Genomic DNA, 21836 nt, shown 5'->3' on the forward strand with positions numbered 1-21836 from the left:
TAAAAAACCTTACACACGTTAGTTCTCACCTATGTTACAGAAAATCCACATATATAAAGGTAGGAGTAAACAAGCTAACAAAAAGCCACAGAGGAAATACATCACAATAGTAACTAATAGTGGTTATCTCTGGATAGTGAGATAATAGGTAATATTTGTTCACAGATCTTCTTTATGTTTAACATTTAATCGTATTGAATAATTAACAAATGATTAATTATAACCAGGAAAAAAGAAATTACTTTCAAAATTCTTTCCTAGCATTTATGTTTTACCTGGTATGGCCACTGCCACCATCATCATAAAATTTTACTGAGTATCCACACGTGGGGGTTTGGGGCAGCAGCCACTGGAAAGTCACCCAGACATAAGCAAACCCTGCCCGGTGTTACCTTGGTGTTCTGTAGCAGAGCTAGTCCATTGCAGGCATTTGCTAGAAGAAAGTCTCCACTCAGGATAGCTATTTTATTTCCAAACTGCATGTCTTTCAGTGGCCCATCAGAAGATTGCAATTCACTTAAATCTACTATCCCACGATGTACGAGGAGAGCAGTGTGGATAAGTTCTGTGATCTCTGCCAAACTTCTTTGACTAAAATGTGAAGGTAAGACTTGTCTGAGTGTCAAGAATACCATCATATCAGTAATGTCAGACTTCAGTTTTTAATGATAAAATATTTCAATGGTTAGTCTGTTTATTTTTTTAATTTTAATTGAAAAGTTTTATGTTTATTTTATTTTTGAGAGAGAAAGAGCACAAGCAGGAGAGGGGCAGAGAGAGGGAGGGAGATAGAATCTGATGTAGGCTACAGGCTCCGAGGTGTCAGCACAGAGCCTGATGTGGGGCTCGAACTCGTGAATCATGAGGTCATGACCTGAGCTGAAGTCAGAATATTAACCAACTGATTCACCTAGGAGACTCTCTCTTTTTTTTTTAAGATTATTCTTTTAATACAGTTTTTATTTTTATTTTTTATTTTTTAAAAAGTGTATGATATTTTTTACTTTTTATTTTTTAAAATTTATTGTCAAATTGGCTAATATACAGTGTGTACAGTGTGCCCTTGGTTTTGGAGGTAGACTACCATGATTCATCGCTTACATACAAGACCCAGTGATCATCCCAACGAGTGCCCTCCTCACTGCCCATCATGAATTTACCTTTTCCCCCACCCTCCATCAACCCTCAGTTTGTTCTCTATATTTAAGATGTTTAATGAAGTTCTTAACAGAGGCCTCTCTACTGAGTACTTTGGCATCTATACTGAGATATTTTTAAATGTTTATTTATATTTGAGAGAGAAAGAGACAGAACATGAACAGGGGAGGGTCAGAGAGAGAGGGAGACACAGAATTGGAAGCAGGCTCCAGGCTCTGAGCTATCAGCACAGAGCCCGACGCAGGGCTTGAACTCAGGAACTATGAGATCATGACCTGAGCTACAGTCGGATGCTTAACCGACTGAGCCACCCAGGCACCCCTGTAAGCAGATCTTGACATGTTCCTTCCCTGTAATATTCCTCACTCTCCCTCCCACGAATAGCCAGGGTTCCTCAGAGGAAGCTGGGCAGTGGAGGTTACCCTCCACAGATCCATTTAGATAATCTGTTCCCAGCTTTCCTTTCCCACCTCTGTAATTTTAGGATATCTAAAAATCCTTACTAGTATCTAATGAAACTCCAATCTAAGGGGGAACATAACTTGTGTCAGGCATTAAGCCAAGCACTTCTGCACATTAACTTTTTTTAACCCTAATGCAAAGCTATGGGATATACAGAGATGAATAAAATGTGGTCTCTTCTTTCAAAGATCTTATATTTCAGAACACAAACCAAGATACAGAGCCACAGTAGTAAATAAAATAGAGAAGGCCCTGGAGGAGCCTATAGTACAGTACTGTATCAGATGGGATTTCAAGCAATGGTTTTTTTTTAATATTTTTCTATAGTTTGTACATTTTCTATGACAAAAGCACTATTTTATTTTACTTTTTTTCATTTTTAAAAAATAGTTTATTGTCCAACTGTTTTCCATACAACACCCAGTGCTCTTCCCCACAAGTGCCCTCCTCCATCACCACCACCTCTTTTCTCCCCTCCCCCTTCTCCTTCAACCCTCAGTTCATTTTCAGCATTCAATAGTCTCTCAAGTTTTGCATCCCTCTCTCTCTCCAACTCTCTTTCCCTCTTCCCCTCCCCCTGGTCCTCCATTAGGTTTCTCCTGTTTTCCTGTTAGACCTATGAGTGCAAACATATGGTATCTGTCCTTCTCTGCCTGACCAAAAGCACTATTTTAAAATCATCAACATAATTACTCAAATATTTAAGTTTCATAACCATCCTATGATAGGTATTACTAAGTCCTTCTTATAGGTGAGAAAATTTCAGCACACCGTTAAATGATTTTCCCAAAGGCACACAGTGATGTACAGCTGGGAATCTGTTGGCGTCTCTTACAAATGGCTTCATGTGAATCACACCTCTTGGCTTCCATGCTCCTATGTTGTCCCATTCACATCACTCTGGGCTTAGCTATATTAACTGACTTTGGCCAAAAAGACCTTAGCAAATGTGAATCAAACAGAGCCTAAAAAATGCTTCTTGATTAAGACTCATCCAAAGCAGTCACAAGAGTGACCCTAGGTACAAGAACCATCTGGTCAATCCACAGGATGTAAGAAATAAAATGACTATTTCACGTTAGTAAATAACAGGGTAGTTTGCTATGCAGTAATAGACATCTGATATAGAAACTAGAATATCTGGAATGGCGTGCTGTTCCACAAAACCCTAAAATATGTGTCAGCGGCTTTGAGTCTGAATGGAGGATTCTAGACATGAAAGCTAAAGAGACAGCAAATTCTTAGGGGAAGCTAGAAAGGCAATGAAGAAATTGTTAGTGGAGATTGAGAAGGGACATATAATGTTAGAAGGTAGTGAAACAATTGGCAAAACTATTGCCTATGGTAACTTAAAAAATAGAAAAAAATGTATAATAAAATTATGTAACTGGATAAGAGGATTACCAGGCAGAATGACGGAGTGTCAACTGGATTATTTCAGCTGCGTCTGACAAAGTACAAGAGAGATGAGCTAAAGGAGAATTGTTAGTTTGCCAGCACAGTTTAGAGGACTTATAAAGGAGAAAAGACTTGCTAGGTTGAAAAGAAAACCTTCACATTTCTAGAAAAAAGACTGTCTAGAATGAAGTGGTATTAGGAAAAAAATCAAATCAAAACTATAGCTATAAGTCCTTTTCTAAAGACCTAACAAATTTAAGTGACCTCTAATACACTCCTCTGGCTAGACAAAAGGTCTCTAAGAATTTTAAAGGTATTGTCTCACAGCAGCCTTATACTCAACCTAAAGTAGAGATGTCTACCTCAAAAAAGAATTATGGATTTGTCATTTAGGGCAGGGAATGAACATTAATGACATTCATAGAAATCCCAAAAAGCTTTTAAGGGAGTTGTATGAGCTACAACTCAACTGACAGTTGACAGTTCAAAAGGAAAAAAGGGGGGAAAGAAAAGGAGCTTCTGAACCAACTTTCCATGGACAAGCAATCAGGCTGAGACAGCTACTCAGATACAAGAATGAGTCATCTTTTTTAAAATGTTATTTATTTGAGAGAGTGAGTGCATGAGTGCACTCGCAGGAGAAGGGCAGAGAGGGCGAGAGAGAATCCCAAGTGGTCTCCACGTTGTCAGCCCAGAGCCTAATGCAGGGCTCAATCTCACAAACCGTGAGATTATGACCTGAGCTGAAATCAAGAATTATACCCTTAACCAACTGAACCACCCAGTCACCCCATCTTCTCTTTTTCTTAACTAAAGTATAGTTGACACATAGTGTTACAATAGTTTCAGGTGTATAACATAGTAATTTGACAAGTCTACATGTTATGTTTATTACAAGTGTAGCTATCTCTGAAACTTTTTTTTTTTTGAAATTTTCAGGCAAAGGAGTTCAGAGGGCAAAGGATTCTGGAGGAGAGTGGATTAGGGAATCTCTCCCAGGAAACAGTCTGGGCCCTAGTCAAGAAATATTCTTAAAAAAAGAAAAAGAAAGAAATATTCTTTACTTCTAGAGTAGGAGATCCTGATAATAGGTGCCCAGATGGATTTCAGAATTATTATGAGCAAATGATTGTTATGTGCTTCCCATTTCTCTGTCTTTTTAAAGGAAGTGACTATTGTGGTGTGTCAGGATCTTGTTACTGACTCACCATTCCAAACTGGGTGTGTAGTGGTGGTAGGGATAGGTGACTTATCCTTTTAGTTCTTTGGACTAAAGGAGCTGCATGCCTGGAAACACATTCACATCTGGACCTAACAAAAATTATGAGATCATAGACCTTGAGATGATGCCATGAAACACATGAGACTTTGGGGCTTGGGGAGGTGGTAAGTATATTTTGCATAAAGAAGGAGTGTGGATCATGGGTACCTGAAGGTAGACTGTGGCAGATGGTTATACCAATGGCCACTGATGAATCATATCTTCTGACATCCATGTCACATACCCTCCTTGATTAACTCTGAGTTGATTATATGACTTGTTTGGCCAATGGAATACCAGCAAATGCAAACCAAAGGCTTTGTTAAGTGTTTTGCACTTGCAAATGGCATATCAGATAAATATCAGATAAAGGGTTAGTATCCAAAATCTATTAAGAGCTTACCAAACTCAACACTCAAAAAATAATAATCCAGTGAAGAAATAGGCAGAAGACCAGAATAGACACTTTTCCAAAGAAGACATCCAGATGGCTAATAGACACATGAAAAGATGCTCAATAATGCTCATTATTAGGAAAATACAAATCAAAACACAATGACATACCACCTTACACCTGTCAGAATGGTTAACATTAACAACTTAGGAAACGACTGAGGTTGGCAAGGGTGCAGAAAAAGGAAAACCCTATTGCACAGCTGGTGGGAATGCAAACTGGTGCAGTCACTCTGAAAGTAATAGGGAGCTTCCTCAAAAAATGAAAAATAGAACTACTCTACAACCCAGCAATTGCACTACTAGGTATTTATCCAAGGGATAAAAAAGATGCTGATTCGAAGGAGCATATGCATCCCAATTTATAGCGGCATTATCAATGATAGCCAAATTATGGAAAGAGCCCAAATGTCCATGAACTGATGAATTAAAATGTGATGCGTGTGTGTGCATGCAAATGTGTGTGTGTGTGTAATGAACTATTACCTGGCAATGAAAAATAATGAAATCTTGTCATTTTCAACAATGTGGATAGAACTGGAGGGTATTATGCTAGATGAAATAAGTCAGTCAGAGAAAGACAGATATCATATGATTTCACTCATATGTGGAATTTGGGAAACTGAACAGATGAACATAGGGGAAGGGAAGGAAAAAAGATAAAAACAGAGATAGAGGGGCAAACCATAAGAGACTCTTAAACACAGAGAACAAAGTGAGGGTTGATGGGGTAGAGATGGAATGAGGGCGATGGGCATCAAGGATGGCACTTTTCAGGATTTGCTCTGGGTGTCATATGTAAGAGATGAATCACTGGGTTCTACTCCTGAAGTCAAGACTACATTGTATGTTAACTTGAGAATTAAAAATACATAAATAAATAAATAAATAAAAAGGACATTTCATTCAAATTTGAGAAAACTTAGAAAGTAAGTATAAAGTATAAGAAAAAGTATTTAAAAATGTAAAAAACAACTTTCTCTGAATAAGGTAAATTTGTGCTGGGTCTTGAATAGTAGGTATGATTTCTATAGCTGGAGAGAAAGGGCAGAGATAAGACAGGGATTAGGAACCCTAGAAAAAGGAAGAACAGGAGGTGAGGAGGTCAGTTTTGCCAGAGTATAGAGTCTGTATGGATAAGTGAGAAATAGGAATCTGGAGTTAGGTTACATTAGGTTATCTACAAGTGCTTTTGAGAAGGAGGGATGATACATTTTTAAAAAATGATTTACAAAAAATATTCTGAAGGTGATATGTAGAAGAATCTGAAAAAGTAGAGATGGGAGGTAGGAAAGAAACCATTACAAAGATCTGAGATGTAACAAAAGGACTTGACCTAATGGTCAAATTTAAGCATTTGACTTAGGACAACCTTAAGATACAGAGACAAATAAATAGAAAATAATCACACAATAAAGAGTACTAGTTTAACAACTATGATGCAATAATTACATAAAGACACAATTATATAAAATAAAGGAGCCAAACAACTTGGCATCTAGAAAGAAAAGGTCACATTTTTAATTTCCTTTGTTAAAAAAAGTAAAAGAATTTGTAAAATGATCCAGTGGACATACTGCACTTGATTACAAACTGGGGAGTAGGAGAAGATGAACCAGTGGGGTAAGCTGCTTCTAAAGAAAGAATAAATTCGTGGTTTCACTACAGCCCAAAGAAAATTACCAGTGATGGACGCTTAGAGGACTACTGAGAAGTTAACAGAAAACATTTAAAAACAAATCAGCAAATATTTAAAATTATCCTTTAAAAAAGTAACTGAAAGAAAGGAATAAAAACGTATTTTTATCCTGTTGTTTAGTTTACAATACCAATCACTATAAAAATCCATGTTGTCATATTTCACAAAAATCACACAATAGGATTGTGGGTAAGTATGTAACTCAGGAAGGGTTAGGCACTGGGCAGCTGTCTCATTCAGTCAGCTTATGAAAGAACAGAGCAAGCACGCGTGCAAGAACTTGTAGGTGTTCTGAATTACCCTGAGGATGAAACTAAGTGATTGTGAGCTTTTAATAAGTACATCTCTAATCATAAAGTGCATTCATGAAATAAATAGCAATCTTTAAATGCCACATGGTCAGAATCAACAAAAACAACTGTAATAGTAAAAGTGAAAAGCCATAATTTGTACAGTAACCACAATTTACAAAGAACTTTCATTTATATTATCTACTTGTGATTCTAATTACCGCAGTTCTGGGGAGGTCAAATACTTGATCAAGAACATTCAGTTCGTAAAGGACAAAGCTGGAACTCTGAGTCACCTTGTTATACTGGCCAGTGATAATTTAAAATGTTGATTTACATAATGAATAGTAAATAGGAGGGAAAAAAGGCCAAAGTTGCCAATGTTACCAACACTGGTATATGCCCACGAAAACATGTCTAATTTTCATTCCTAGTTTTAATCGCTACAGAAGAGAATGTCTAGGAGAGAGTATATTATGCATAGATTTTACTCTTTTGTTCATAATAACTGGTAAAGTAACCAAGTTGTTTCCAAATCATTTGATCAGAACCACATATCAAGTGATTTAGCCCAGTCAGGAATCTGGATGACAGTTCTACTTCCATTGATATCACACAGTTCAGGAGCAAATCCCTTAAACTCTTAGGACTTAGGTCTTCCCATCATTGAAAGAGAAACAATTCCTTCCAGTTCCCAAATCCTAAGATTCAGGGATTTAAAGACAATAATTACCTAGACTGGCAGTTAACAGTTATAAAGAGACAAAAATATTGCTATTATTAACATTACTCTTCTACAAAAAATAGAAATGATCTGTCATCTTTTAAATCTGTCCTGCAATTCCACTATCTGGTGCTGTGCTCTCAATTTCTAAGGTTTTATCATTGGATAAACAACTCCAGATCACATTATGCAAGAGTATAATTTAGTGTACAGCAGAGAAGTGACAGTATGAAAGAATTTGGGAAATTTTTCTTCTCATTATCTTCTTCCTGTTTTAGCCACCCAAAGCAATCTAGTAAACTTTCAACATACTGGATTTTAAAAATTATCTTAAATAAAAGTCTTCATGCCATTTTATGTACATATATTTTAGTACTCTTGGGTATTTTTCATGCTAAATCTTGATTGGAAAAGAGTCACAAATGAATACCACTTATGTTAAATAATCTGAGTAGGGAAGTAATTACCACATTGAATGAAACTGAGGATTAATCAATGTTTCTACAAAAATTTTCACCAAATCACTTTCTTTCAGTTATATTAAACAACTCCATCTGTTTTGATCCATTTCCCCCCAACATTTCTCTGAATTTTTTAGCATCCTAGTTTTAGACGTTAGGATGACAGACATTGCTAGTTACCTTTCCATTCTTATGTGCCTCACTACCAATATATCTTGGTATACAAAGTGACAATGTACTCACTTAAAAATACCTCTCCAAGATGTCCTGAGGCCAGTAGTGATCATGTAGTGCCATATGGCCAAAGAATCTAAGTAGGAACCTACTAGGTAGAATTTCTGAGAAATCTCCTGACTTTCTTATGTTAAGGGACAGATTCAGCTGGTTTGCACCTTTGGCAATCTGGGCTTATCCCATCTTTCTGTCTGGAAGATGGCCCACCTACCTGTGAGGGCAGAAGAGACTTAAAGATCCTGAAAAGGGCCCCTGACCTAAGGACAGCAGAGCAGAAAGAATGAAGAAGCCTGGGACTCTACTGACCTACTTCTTTGAGAGTTATAGCAGCTCTGATGTGCCCACTTCTAGACCTCTTGTCTAGATAAACACTGTACTCTTTTTTTTTTTAAATTTTTAAATGTTTTTTATTTATTTTTGAGAGGCAGAGAGAGACAGTGTGAGAGGGGAGGGTCAGAGAGAGAGGGAGACACAGAATCCAAAGCAGGCTCCAGGCTCTGAGCTAGCTGTCAGCACAGAGCCTGACACGGGACTTGAACCCACGAACCGTGAGATCATGACCTGAGCCAAAGCCGGGCGCTTAACCGACTGAGCCACCCAGGAGCCCCAAACACTACTCTTTTAAGCTGCTATTGCTAGAGTCCTGTCCTATGAAGCCAGATAGCTTCCTGAAAGAGATGGTTAATAAAAATTACAGCACATAAGATGGTAAAGACAGTTTATGCTCATATTTCCATACTCTGGTTTCATTCACTTAATATTATCTCTTGCAGATGGTTCTACATCATTTACAAACAGAGAATCTCCTTGTTTTTTTTAAAATTAATAGACTTTCTTTGTTTTATTTAAAATTTCTATTAGAGGCCCACTGTGTAGATGTGCCATATGACCTTTTTTCTTTGCCATACAAATTTGCTGCCATAGGATGAGTGATAAATATATTTTTGTATAAAGAATTCTTAAGACTCAGACCATGTGTCACTTCTGTGATGTTTTCCTACACTTTCCCGGAGTTAACTCCTTCTGTGCTTTCATTGAAACTGAAAGCCTTTGAACATAGCTGTCATTTATTGTGCTATCCTGCAATTATGTTTAGCCATCTATCTTCCTGCTCTTCTCTCCCTCACTACACTGTAAATTATACTATCCTATTTCTCGAGGCTGCCTACAACTATTTGTTAAATGAATAACTCTTTAATTAGCAATCAATTTTATAAAGGAATAGGGGGTTATTCTCATTCTTAGTTTCAAAAGGGAAGGATGATATATACTAAAAAGTCAGGTTCATAGCATCAAAGTGATTCCAGAGGTCAATTAACCTCAATTAGCCCCTTCCAAGGATGGATAAGTGATAACTACCACACAGGAGCCATGTCTGTTGATAGTTTTAATTATTAGAAATTGTTTTTTATATTAACATGAAATCTCTTAAAATGTTTTACACTTTTAAGTTGGTGTTAAAACAGAAAGGTCAATTGTATTTCATTATATAGCAAGGGAGATAAAAAACAATGGAGTCTTCTCTTTCCTTCTTACTCTACTTTTTCTTTCCTTTTTCTTCCTCCTTCCTCCTTGCTTTCCTTCTTTTTGAGAGATTTAAAAAGCACAGAAAGGTAAAGAATATAATACAATAAATAACTCATTCCATTTAGGAATAACATATGTTTGGGACACCTGGGTGGCTCAGTCGGTTAAGCATCCAACTTTGGCTCAGGTCATGATCTCAGCATTGGTGGGTTCCAGCCGTATGTCAGGCACTGTACTGAGAGCTCAAAGCCTGAGGCTGCTTCAGATTCTGTGTCTCCCTCTCTCTCTGCCCCACCCCTGCTCATGCTCTGTCTGTCTCTCTCTCTCTCTCAAGAATAAATAAACATTCAAAAAAATAACAAAGGTTTACATTTTGTCATTTTGAACAGTTTTTAAAGATGCATTTTTAAAAACATTTATTTATTTTTGAGAGAGAGAGTACACACATGCACATGTGTGACCAGAGGAGGAGCAGAGAGAGAAAGGAGAGAGAGAATTCCAAGCAGGCTCTGTGCTGTCAGAACAGAGTCAAACACGGGGCTCGATCTCATGAACCATGAGATCATGACTTGAGTTGAGATCAAGAGATGGATGCCTAGCAGACACGTAGATCAATGGAACAGAATAGAGAATCCAGAAATGGACCCACAAATGTATGGCCAACTACTTTTGACAAAGCAAAAAAGAATGTCCAATGGAACACTGGAACTACTTTCTTACACCATATACAAAAATAAACTCAAAATGTATGAAACTCTAAATGGAAAATGGAAGCCATCAAAATCCTTGAGGAGAAAGCTGGCAAAAACCTCTTTGACCTTGGCCACAGCAACTTCTTACTCAATACATTTCTGGAAGCAAGGGAAACAAAAGCAAAAATGAACTAGTGGGGCCTCATCAAAGTAAAAAGCTTCTGCATGGTGAAGGAAACAATCAGCAAACCTAAAAGGCAACCAATGGAATGGGAAAAGATATTCAAATGACATATAAGATAAAGGGTTAGTATCCAAAATCTATAAAGAACTTATCAAACTCAACATCCAAAAAGGAAAAAGTCTAGTGAAGAAATGGGCCAAAGACATGAATGAATAGACACTTCTCCAAAGAAGACATCGAGATGGCTACCAAACACAGGAAAAGATGCTCAACATCATTCATCATCAGAGAAATACAAATCAAAACCACAATGAGATACTACCTCATGCCCATCAGAACAGCTAACATTAACAACTCAGGCCACAACAGCTGTTGGTGAGGATGAGGAGAAAGAGGCTCTCCTTTGCACTGTTGGTGGGAATATAAGATGGTGCAGCCACTCTGGAAAACAGTGTGGAGCTTCCTCCAAAAATTAAAAATAGAATTATCCTACAATCTAGTAATTGCATTATGAGGTATATATCCAAGGGATACAGGTATGCTGTTTCAAAGGGACACATGCACCATGATATTTGTAGCAGCACTATCAATAATAGCCAAATTATGGAAAGAGCCCAAATGTCCATTGACAGATGAATGGATAAAGAAGATGGGTGTGTGTGTGTGTGTGTGTGTGTGTGTGTGTGTGTGTGTGTATACACATATATATGTGCTGGAGTATTACTCAGCCATCAAAAAGAATGAAATCTTGCCACTTGTAACAACATGGATGGAACTAGAGGGTATTATGCTAAGCAAAATAAGTCAGAAATAAATCACATGACTTTACTCATATGAGGAATTTAAGATACAGGAAGAATGTAAGGGAAAAGAAGCAAAAAAAATATAAAAACAGGGAGGGGGGCAAAACATAAGACTCTTAAATACAGAGAACAAACTGAGGGTTGCTGAAGGGGCTATGGGTGGGGGGATGAGCTGAGTGGCTAAGGGAGATTAAGGAAGACACTTGTTGGAATGAGCAACGGTGTTATACATAGGGGATGAATCACTGGAATCTGCTCTTGAAAATATTATTGCACTATATGCTAACTAACTTTGATGTTAATTAAAAGGAAAAAAAAGTTAGATGCCTAACTGACTGAGCCACCCGGGTGTCCCAAATATGCACTTAAAAAAAAATCTTTTTATCCTGGGAATTTTCAAATATACCAAGGTGGAAAATATAGCATAAGGAATCTGTGTGGATTGAAATTTTGTTTCAGCCGCACTTTCCCTTTTCTTTCAGATTATTTTGAAGTAAAGGAACATATCATGTCATTTCATCTGAAAATACCTCAAATATCCAATTTTTAAAATGCCTAAAAGCAACTATGGTTCCCACTTACTAAATTATTTATTACTAAAAATGAAAAAGATCAGAAATTAATTACTAAATTAATTATTCATTACTTTGAGCCAGTTAATTACTGTATGCTGAGTACTTTATATAATGTAATTTTGCAAGCATAACAATAATTCAATGAATAGATTAATAAATAAAATAATGTAAAATTCACAACAGCTCTCTGAGGTAGCATTATTATCTCTACTGTGCAGAAAGGAACTGGGCCGAAATGCTAACTGACTTGCTCAAGTTCATGTAGCTAGTGAACTGCAGAGACACAATCTTGGGCCTGATTCTAAAGCCCAGGCTCTTTGCATATCAAAAGCAAACTAATGAAAATCTCAAATACAAAATGTACAAAATTCAGGGTTTTCTAAATATTTTAAGATGGTAGGCAAGAGTCATTTATTTAAAATCATGTCCTTTGAAGGTGCCTCAGTCAGTTGAGTCTTGATTTTGACTGAGGTCATGACCCCTAGGTCATTGGATCCAGCTTCGGGCTCAGTATGGAGCCTGCTTAAGATTCTCTTTCTCTCTCTCTCTTTGCCCTTCTCCCCTGCTTGTATACACTTTCTTTCTATAAAATAAAAAATTTGGGGGATGTCTGGGTGGCTCAGTTGGTTAAGTGTCCAGTTTGGGCTCAGGTCATGATCTCCCAGTTCATGGGTTCGAGTTCTGCGTCAGGCACTGTGCTGACAACTCAGAGCCTGGAGCCTGCTTTAGATTCTCTGTCTCTCTCTCTCTCTCTCTGCCTCTCCCCTGCTTGTGCATGCTCTCTCTCTTAAGAAAATTAATTAAATTAAAAAAATTTTAATGGTTATAATAATTTTCTGAATCTTAAAAGGTCTTTTTAATTGGAAAACTAAATTTTATGATGTCAAAAGAATAAATTTGAAAATTTCAAAGAAAAATTTGGAAAAAACAAGAGGCCTGTGACTTTATATTTTAAAACTTATTATTACGTTATTGCAACTTCAGAACATATAGTAATATCACAAGAAAAAAACTAACAGATTAGTGGAATGGAATCCAGAAAGAGATCCAAATATATCTGGAAAACTAATTATTTATTTTAAAGATAACATTTCATACTGTTATAGAAAAGTTGGATTATTCCTACAAAAGATGTTAGGGCAAATGGCTATAGGTTCAGGGAAAAAAATAATAAAGTTAGATCCCTACCTTGCACCATACATAAACATATATTTTGATAGATTAAAGATCTAAATGTGAAAAATTATGAATTTAGGGAAACATTTGTAGGACCTTAGGTGGTAAAAATCCTGTAAAATAAAATGGGAAGTCAGGAAGCCATAATAAAAATAATGGATAAATATGAGTAGCTAAAATGTTTATTAATAAAATAAAACATAAAAAAGACTCAAGCAAATATAGACTTAAAATAACGAACTTGCAACACATACAACAGACAAAAGATTGTATTCAAAATATGTGTGGAACTCACTGGACAAGAAATTAATAAGAAAAAGATAAATAGTTCAAGCGCAAAATAGGAAAGGATATGAAGAGGTAATTCCAGAAGAAATACAAATGGCCAAAACCCAGATAAAATGATGCTCAACCTCACTAGTAATTTGGAAAAGAAGTATTATAAAAATAAGATAATATTTTTAGTCTTTTAGCTTTGCAAAAATGAAAAAGATCAGAAATGAGGCAAGCAGGAGGTCAGGAAACAGGCAGTCCATCACTCTGCTCCTCTGCTAAAATCTTAGCAGCTCCTCATCTCGCTCAGGTAGGTGCTGACCGAGGTCCCTACTCTGGACTCCAAGGTCCAACACAATCTGCCCCAGCCCCTCTACTTCCTTACCTCTCTTAACTCATCTGTTACCCTCTTTCCTCCTCATTCACTCTTCTCCGGCTACCACAGGTCCCTTGGTTTTCCTGGAACACACCAAACCAGTTCTTGCCACAGGGCCTTTGGCCTTTCCTCTGTCTGTCCCAGTCTTCCCTTATGTATCTAACAAGGCTTAGTCACCGGCTTTTTTCAGATCCCCGCAAAGTACATCTGCTCAGTAAGGCCTTCTCTGACCACTCCACTTACAAGAGCAACCCTCCTAGACCCACTTCCTGCTTCCCCCGCTCCACGGCTCATTATCTTCTGACATGCGAGCTATTTTATGTCTGCATTTTCTTTCTCTCTCCACAGTCCCACAGAAAGCAAGCTCTATAAGGGTAAATGGAGGGGAGGATGGAGAAATGCAGAGAAGAGAAAAAGAGTTTTTCTTTTTATAAAAATTTTTTAATGTTTTATTTATTTTTGAGACAGGGAGAGACAGAGCATGAGAGGGGGAGGGGCAGGGAGACACAGAATCCAAAGCAGGCTCCAGGCTCTGAACTGTCAGCACAGAGCCCAACACAGGGCTCAAACCCATGAATGTGAGATCATGACCTGAGCCGAAGTCAGAGGCTTAACCGACTGAGCCACCCAGGTGCCCTAAGAGTTCTTAAAATATACTTAAAAAACACCAAAATATCAAAATTATCAAGCCATATTAATTATAATAGAAAGGAAATGTATATGCTTCTAATGTTGGGTAACAGAATCTCTCTTGGTGACCACCTTTAACTAAACATAAGTGTCAAATACTAATTTTTGATAAATGGGCCAGACCTAAAGTTCCAAGAAATTTATTGAATTTAATGCAATGATTATGAAAACATAATGGTTTTCTTATTCTGCCCTTTATTCATGTTGATGACCTAGGGGCAGATGGAACTTTGAATTTTGAATTTATCATGATCACAGCATTTAAAACTGATGTTTCATTCCCACATTTGGAAATGAGAATTCTAAAAACAGGCTACTGAAACCAAAAATTTCAACCACTAAAAGCAAGTGGCACAGTAAGTGTGAGGTCCAAATAGAGACGGAATCAGAGGTTCAAGGGGTATAAAGAATAACCAGATCTTACTTCTAGCTCTGACCACATACACTAAGCAATCACTGACAGTACTGAGGGCTTGGTGTCTCTTCCAGAAAAGCTCACCTGACCTTCTAAGTTAGAGTACACAAAAAAGGGGCCAGTCTCATTCAAGTAAATTCAATACCTGAATCAATGTTAAAATCTTGTCATGCCATGAAAACACAAGGTGTAGAAGTGAGGGGAGACAAGGACAAAAATCGTTAATTAGTATTTCAACAGAAACCTTTAAAACCAAGTTTTTCCAATATTCAGTAGGTAATTTTGAATTACCTAAGTAATTAAGTTTTGCAGAAATATAATTTAAAAATAATCCCAACTCTACACAGACCTCTCTCTCTTATTTCCAAAAAAACCCAAAGCTCAATAAATTTCAGATTGTAAATAAAAACTGAATATATACATACATACATACATACATATATATACACACACACACACATATTTGAGAGAGAGAGAGAGAGAGAGAGAACGTGTGCGCGTGAGCAGGGGCGGGGCAGAGAGAGAGAGGGAGACACAGAATCCGAAGCAGGCTCCAGGCTCTGAGCTGTCAGCACAGAACCCAATGTGGGACTCAAACTCACGAACCACAGATCATAACCTGAGCTGAAGTCAGCGCTTAACTGACTGAGCCACCCAGGCACCTCATTAAATAAAACGTGTATATATTTAAGGTGTACAACATAATGTTTTGATAAACATATACACACTGAAATAATTACTATGGTCAAGTGGATTAACATGTCCATTTCCTCAGTTACTTTTCCCCCCCTTTTAAAAGAAAGCTTAGTAATTAGTTTCCTCCATATCTGTCAACCAACCTACAAGGAAGTAAGCTGCCTTCAAAGGTGACAGTTATACCTGAGAAAGCAGAGGACATTCAGTAAGTAGTCACCACAGTTATTACCAGAAATGAGCCAATCCAAACAAAAGCTGTAATGCATCTTTTTGTCATGCACGCACTAAATAAAGTTCTATTTAGTGCTCAACACACCTATGAAACTAGTAAAGCATAACCAAGCCAGGTAACCTACTGTATTTAAGAACATTTTTAAAAACATCATTTTGAATAACTAGACCCAAACTTGACGGTCAACACATAGTTATACTGCAGGTCAATGGGCTGTTTATTAACAACTGGGAGAAGGGTAGCTAACTAACAGTATCTGGTTTCTGAAAATAGTTTAAGGTGGGCTGTTTTCTGCCAGAAACGCAAAGGGAAAGCCAAGTGAGGCATCCTTATCTAGGTCTCTGAAAGTACTTTTTGGTTTGGGTATCACAAAAGGGGTTAAAAATATGTTGAGACTCCCAAAAAAGCCTAACAAGACATCTGGGTGCTGCGGCTGTCACTGTCAGAGCAGCCCTTGGAGGGAATGCCCATATCAATTCAGTTTATCAGATGGACAGCTGATCAACATTAAACAGACTTGCTCTGGGCACAGTGAGCTGAGCTTCCTGACATGAATTCCAATGAGAGCCCTCTGCACTCTACCACCGAGCTCTGCCATTTTTTACTGTTGCAGCTCCCTGGACATATGGGAATCCCTAGTGATGAGCACATAAAGCTGCCTCTAACTCAAGCGACGGCTCATTTCCCCTGGCTGAAGGCAGACATTAATATCCTGAGGAGATCAGACCCGCCTCTCTGACCCCCATCTACCGAAGCAAAACGACTGTCCTATTTCTTCATTTAATAAGCTTTTAATGAAGAAAACCAAAACCTGCTCTCTGACTGCAGCACAGTTCTACGTGAAAAGGTTATACAAATACATCTGATTCCGTGTCAAAGTTTTCCAAAATATGTGTCTCCCTCCCCACTGGAGTGTAGACTGTCACTCGCCCGCCCACAGTGCTCATTCTTTCTGCTGCAGTCCAGGGCTTCAGTTCTCTGCTCCGATAATTATGAACCGTCTCCACGTTATGGCGGGTAGAGGATTAAAGAGCTGATTACAAAGAGCACGCTGGTGTTTCCATTTTCATGACAAACCTCTTTCTTCGACGGTTCATCATGGAGCTATGAAAACTGCTTCAGGCACAACCAGACTGGGAAAAATGGCAGTCCGATGACAACCCAGATAGCACCCAAGGAAATGCTTCCGAGCACAATTAGAATACAAGAAAACTAACAATATTTGGTGAACTGGAGTTGGCACACATACTTTGATTTCAGGAAGGATAAAAGGTGATGGCAAGTGAAGATGAGAAGCAGAGTTTGACCTGTGAATCATGGCTCCTGTTTAAAAATAAGGGGAATCTGAATCATTATTGAAGTTCAGTGCTAAGCCTGTTGCCTATTGCCAGGGCTCCGTGAGCTATGAATTGCTTCACAAGAGGCTAAAGTTGGAATTTTCTCTCTTTTAGAAAGCAAGTAGAGGTGAGGAGAAATGTGAGGGCTGCATGTTAAATGGGACAGAGGAGGCACTGCAGGAGGGAAATGTCATTCTGCAAAGAACTCTCCAACTAAATAACAGGAGGCGGTGATGGGCTGAAAAGGGAGCCTTGGTAGGCTTCACTCGGACTATGAAATGTGTCTGAGGCTGGAAAATGTGAAGGTGAGGTGAGCATAAGGGGCAAAGATCTGTTTCCTATGAAAAAAGTGTCAAGGAATAGACTGCACAGTGACACGCTTTAAATTAGATCACTTACACTGCTATCTGATCAACTTAGGTATCAAGAGCCATAAGAACAAATCCTTAATGTTCCCTGAAATATTTTACCAGGTCTTTCTGTGTATAAAAGGAGAGTGGCTCCCCAGCATGTTTAAACTACAGACAATAAAAGAAAGCCATGGCAGGCACTCAGTGTGCAGGCTAATGCACAGCTTATAACTCACTACATCCCAGAGATTATTTTTTATATATATCATTTAATCTTCACCAAGTTTAGTTATTAAGCCAATTTTATAGATGGAGGCGATGGATTTCCATAGGGGAAAAGGAATGTCAGGGAGTCTACAGAAAATATTATCCAGGAGAGGCAAAAGATATACAATCCGAACATTAAAAGAATACTTAAAATCAAATGACATTTCTAAACACCTCTTTAAACAATCAGATCCTACAAAATACTCGTTACCACACATGAAACTACTTTCTTTCTTTTTTAATGTTTATTTTTGAGAAAGAGAGACAGACAGACAGAGCAGGAGTGGGGGAGGGGCAGAGAGAGACACACAGGATTTGAAGCAGGCTCCAGGCTCCGAGCTGTCTGACAGAGCCCAACGCGGGGCTTGAACCCATGAGCTGTGAGATCATGACCTAAGCCAAAGTCAGATGCTCAACTGACTGAGCCACCCAGGTGCCTGGCATGAAACTACTTTTTCTCCTTCTCTCTCCTTCTCTCCTTCTCTCCTTCTCTCCCTCCCTCTCTTTCTCTCTCTCTCTTTCAAGTAGGCTCCAACCCAGTGTGGAGCCCAACATGGAGCTTGAACTCATGATCCTGAAATCAAGCCCTGAACTGAGATCAAGAGTCATGTGCTTAACTAACTAAGCCACCCAGGTGCCCCAAAACTATTTTCAAACTACAGATATGGCTATAAAAATTCTTAATAGGGTTACCAAAGGCAATTTTATCTCCCCCGCCAACAGCTTTATTGAGATATAATTTACATCTCATAAAATCCAGCTGTTTTTAGAATACAGTTCAATGAATTCTAGTATTTACAAAATTGTGCAAACATCACTACAATATATTTTAAACTTTCCCCTCACTCTAAAAATATAAACCTTATGCTCATTTAAGAGCTATTCATTTAGGTCATTTGTCTTGATTTTCATTTTGATTTTTTGAGTGCTTGGAATTTTTAAAGAAATTAATTATAAAAACAATATAAAATGGAAATGTCACCATCCTTTTACTGAAAAAACTATCATAATCGGTGGTATATACTGTAATGGCCACGTGAGATGTATGTTCTTCAAAGCCAAAAAAAAAAAATGACAGGTCTATTACATGTCTGAAAATAATGCTTGTTTTTAAAAAATTGACTGTATTTCAAAGGATCAATGCAGAAGTACTATCCATGTATAACTTTGAAGCAAATTACTTAAAAGGCAGATGTATATGCCATTGTCTATTCACCAAAAAATAAACATTATTTTTTATTCATATCTCACCCTAGGCAGCCCTTGTTTTCATTTCTTCTTTAGTGTATTTTTTGTTCACAACCACAGATACAAGAGAAAATGCTCAAAAGGCTGCCACAGCCTTGGAAGGAAAGGAGACACACACATATAAAGTAATGAAAAAGTCTGTGACTCATAATTTAGATGCTATTAAAAGGTATCTCTATTTATTCTTTCAAATTATATCACTTTATTTAATTCCAATATGGCCTTAATGTGTGTTCACTGGGATGGAAATCCACGACTACTGATGTCAAGTGAAATAAATGTGCCATCTAAATTTCTTTATCACAGAAAAGTGATAGAGGAAGATTAAAAGGTAAGATTAAAACTTGCTTTTTAAAAACATCACAACTATTAAATGGTCTACTTAGAAAAATATACAAGTCTGATGAGAGCATACCTTTCCTGTAAAAAAAAAAAAATCAAAATGACACAAAAGTATATAGAGATAAGCTGTTCAGCAGGGTGGTCACTAACCATATGTGGCTCTTAAGCACTTGAAACATTGCCAGTCTGAATCCAGATGTGCTATAACAAAAATTCCTTACAAATTTTTTTTAATATTTCAATAATATGTGCTTTACATTGATGACATGTTGAAATATTTTAGATATATTACTTTAAATAAAAATGATTATTAATTCTACTCACATAGTTCCTTTTATATTTTTAATGTGGCAACTAGCAAATTTAAAGTTATATTTCTTTTTTTTAAGAAGAGGTTTAAAAAAATTTTAAATATAATTTTTTAATGTTTTTTATTTATTTTTGAGAGACAGAAAGAGACAGCATGAGCAGGGGAGGGTCAGAGAGAGAGGGAGACACAGAATCTGACGCAGGCTCCAGGCTCTGAGCTAGCTGTCAGCACACAGCCCAATGCAGGGCTCGAACCCACAAACCACGAGATCATGACCTGAGCCAAAGCAGGATGTTTGACTGACTGAGCCACCCAGGCGCCCCTAAAGTTATAGTTCTATGGGGCTCCACCAGGTTTACCACCCCTCCATCCTGCTTCCTTTCTTAGAAGTTATCTCTCTTATAGCTTAACATATTCTTTCAGACTTTTGCTATATGTTTTTTACATGTTTATAAACATAGCAAATGCATTTATAAACAGCAAAAGCTATGCATTTTCCAATGAAAATGAGTTCACAGTATATATGCTGTACTATAACTTTATTCACTTCATATAGTTGGAAGAATTTTGCCACTATATATAGGACTACCCAAATCTTTTTAGTGCTAGATATTTATTCACAGACGTACCACAATGTTCTCCAGACCCTATTAATAAATATTTAGGTCATTTCCTATTTACTTTTCTGTTCTTTTTCATTTGAGAGAGACAGTGTGTGAGTGGGGTAGAGGAGCAGCAGCAGAGAGAGAATTTTAAGCAAGCTCCAAGTTCAGCACAGAGCTTGATGCGGAGCTTGATTCCACAACCCCAGGATCATGACCTGAACTGAAATCGAGAGTTGGACGCTCAACTGACTGAGACACTCAGGCGCCTCATGGGTCGTTTCCTTTTTTAAATTTTTTTTAATGTTTATTTATTTTTGAGAGACAGAGCAGGAAATCTGAAATGCAGGGTGGTCAGGGAATTTCTAAAGGCAAAGCTTTAAAGCAGCCTTTATAAACTTCAGGTATTTGTATGTAGCCTTTGTCATTTCTACATATACCACAGGGTACTCCTCCGTACAAGACTTTTTTCTTTAAACCTTATCTTTAAGTCCTCTTTTACGATTTTGTCTGGAGACACCACATAGCGAAGAGCTAAAGAATGCAGATTGCATATCCCAGCAGCGTGATCTTTTCTAAATTTTTTTTAAATGTTTATTTATTTTTGAGAAAGAGAGAGAGAGAATATCTCAAGTAGGCTCCAAGCTTTGAGCTGCCAACACAGAGCCCAATGTGGGGCTCCAACTCAAGAACCATGAAATTATGACCTGAGCTGAAGTCGGCCACCCAACTGAGCCACCCAGGCACCCTCCCAGCAATGTGATCTTTCTTTTTTTTTTTTAAACTTTTAATGTTTATTTATTTTTGAGAGACAGAGCGAGACACTTAATGAGAGGGCAAGGGACAGAGAGAGAGGGAGACACAGAATCTGAAGCAGGCTCCAGGCTTTGAGCTATCAGCACAGAGCCCAATGCAAGGCTCGTACCCATGAACCATGAGATCATTACCTGAGCCGAAGTCAGACACCTAACTGACTAAGCCACCCAGGCACTCTGAGTGTGATCTTAAACAATTTGCTTGCCCACTGTCAGTGACCAGTGCTTTCATCTGTAAAATGCACATGTGTCAGTGCTGTAGGGTTAAATGGCCATATATACAGTTCTTAAAATGGTGACTTTATATAGTAAGTGATCAATAAATACTATTACTGATTTTAAGTCGATTCAACTTTGTATTTAAATAAATCTTTAGAGGAAACTTTACATTCCAACAATATGGTTGGTATAGGTCAGGAGTAAATTGCCTACAGAGTAGCAAGACAATAACCTGCTGTGACAGAGTCATTTATTATACCACCATAGGCAGAGTGGGGGGGAGGGGCAGAGAGAGGAGACAACAGTATCTGAAGCAGGCTCCCGGCCTTGAGCACAAAGCCTGACACTTAACCAACTCCAACTGAGCCACCCACGTGCCCCTGAAAATACTTATTGTTTCATATTTATACCTTCCCAAACAACAACAACAAAACTTGCTAAATATTTCAACTAATCTCAGTGTTGTTTACCCCCTTTTCAAAATGAGAGGAAGCCAAGGCTAGGGAATGGGTGGGAGGAGACAAAGGAACTTGTGAGGTTCTGCAGCTCATTAGAAATAAAGCCAGA

General features: G+C 37.8%; 1 protein-coding gene across 1 annotated transcript in view; it reads right to left on the minus strand.

Moving 5' to 3' along the window:
- PDSS2 (decaprenyl diphosphate synthase subunit 2) overlaps positions 1 to 21836 on the minus strand; it is a 254629-nt gene that overhangs the window by 101696 nt on the left and 131097 nt on the right. The window contains exon 3 of the mRNA XM_029945385.1: positions 393 to 591. Within this exon, the coding sequence (XP_029801245.1) occupies positions 393 to 591 (199 nt within the window). The remainder of the gene's footprint in view (positions 1 to 392; positions 592 to 21836) is intronic.

Source organism: Suricata suricatta, chromosome 7, assembly GCF_006229205.1.
Source record: "Suricata suricatta isolate VVHF042 chromosome 7, meerkat_22Aug2017_6uvM2_HiC, whole genome shotgun sequence".
NCBI classification, from domain to species: Eukaryota; Metazoa; Chordata; class Mammalia; order Carnivora; family Herpestidae; genus Suricata; species Suricata suricatta.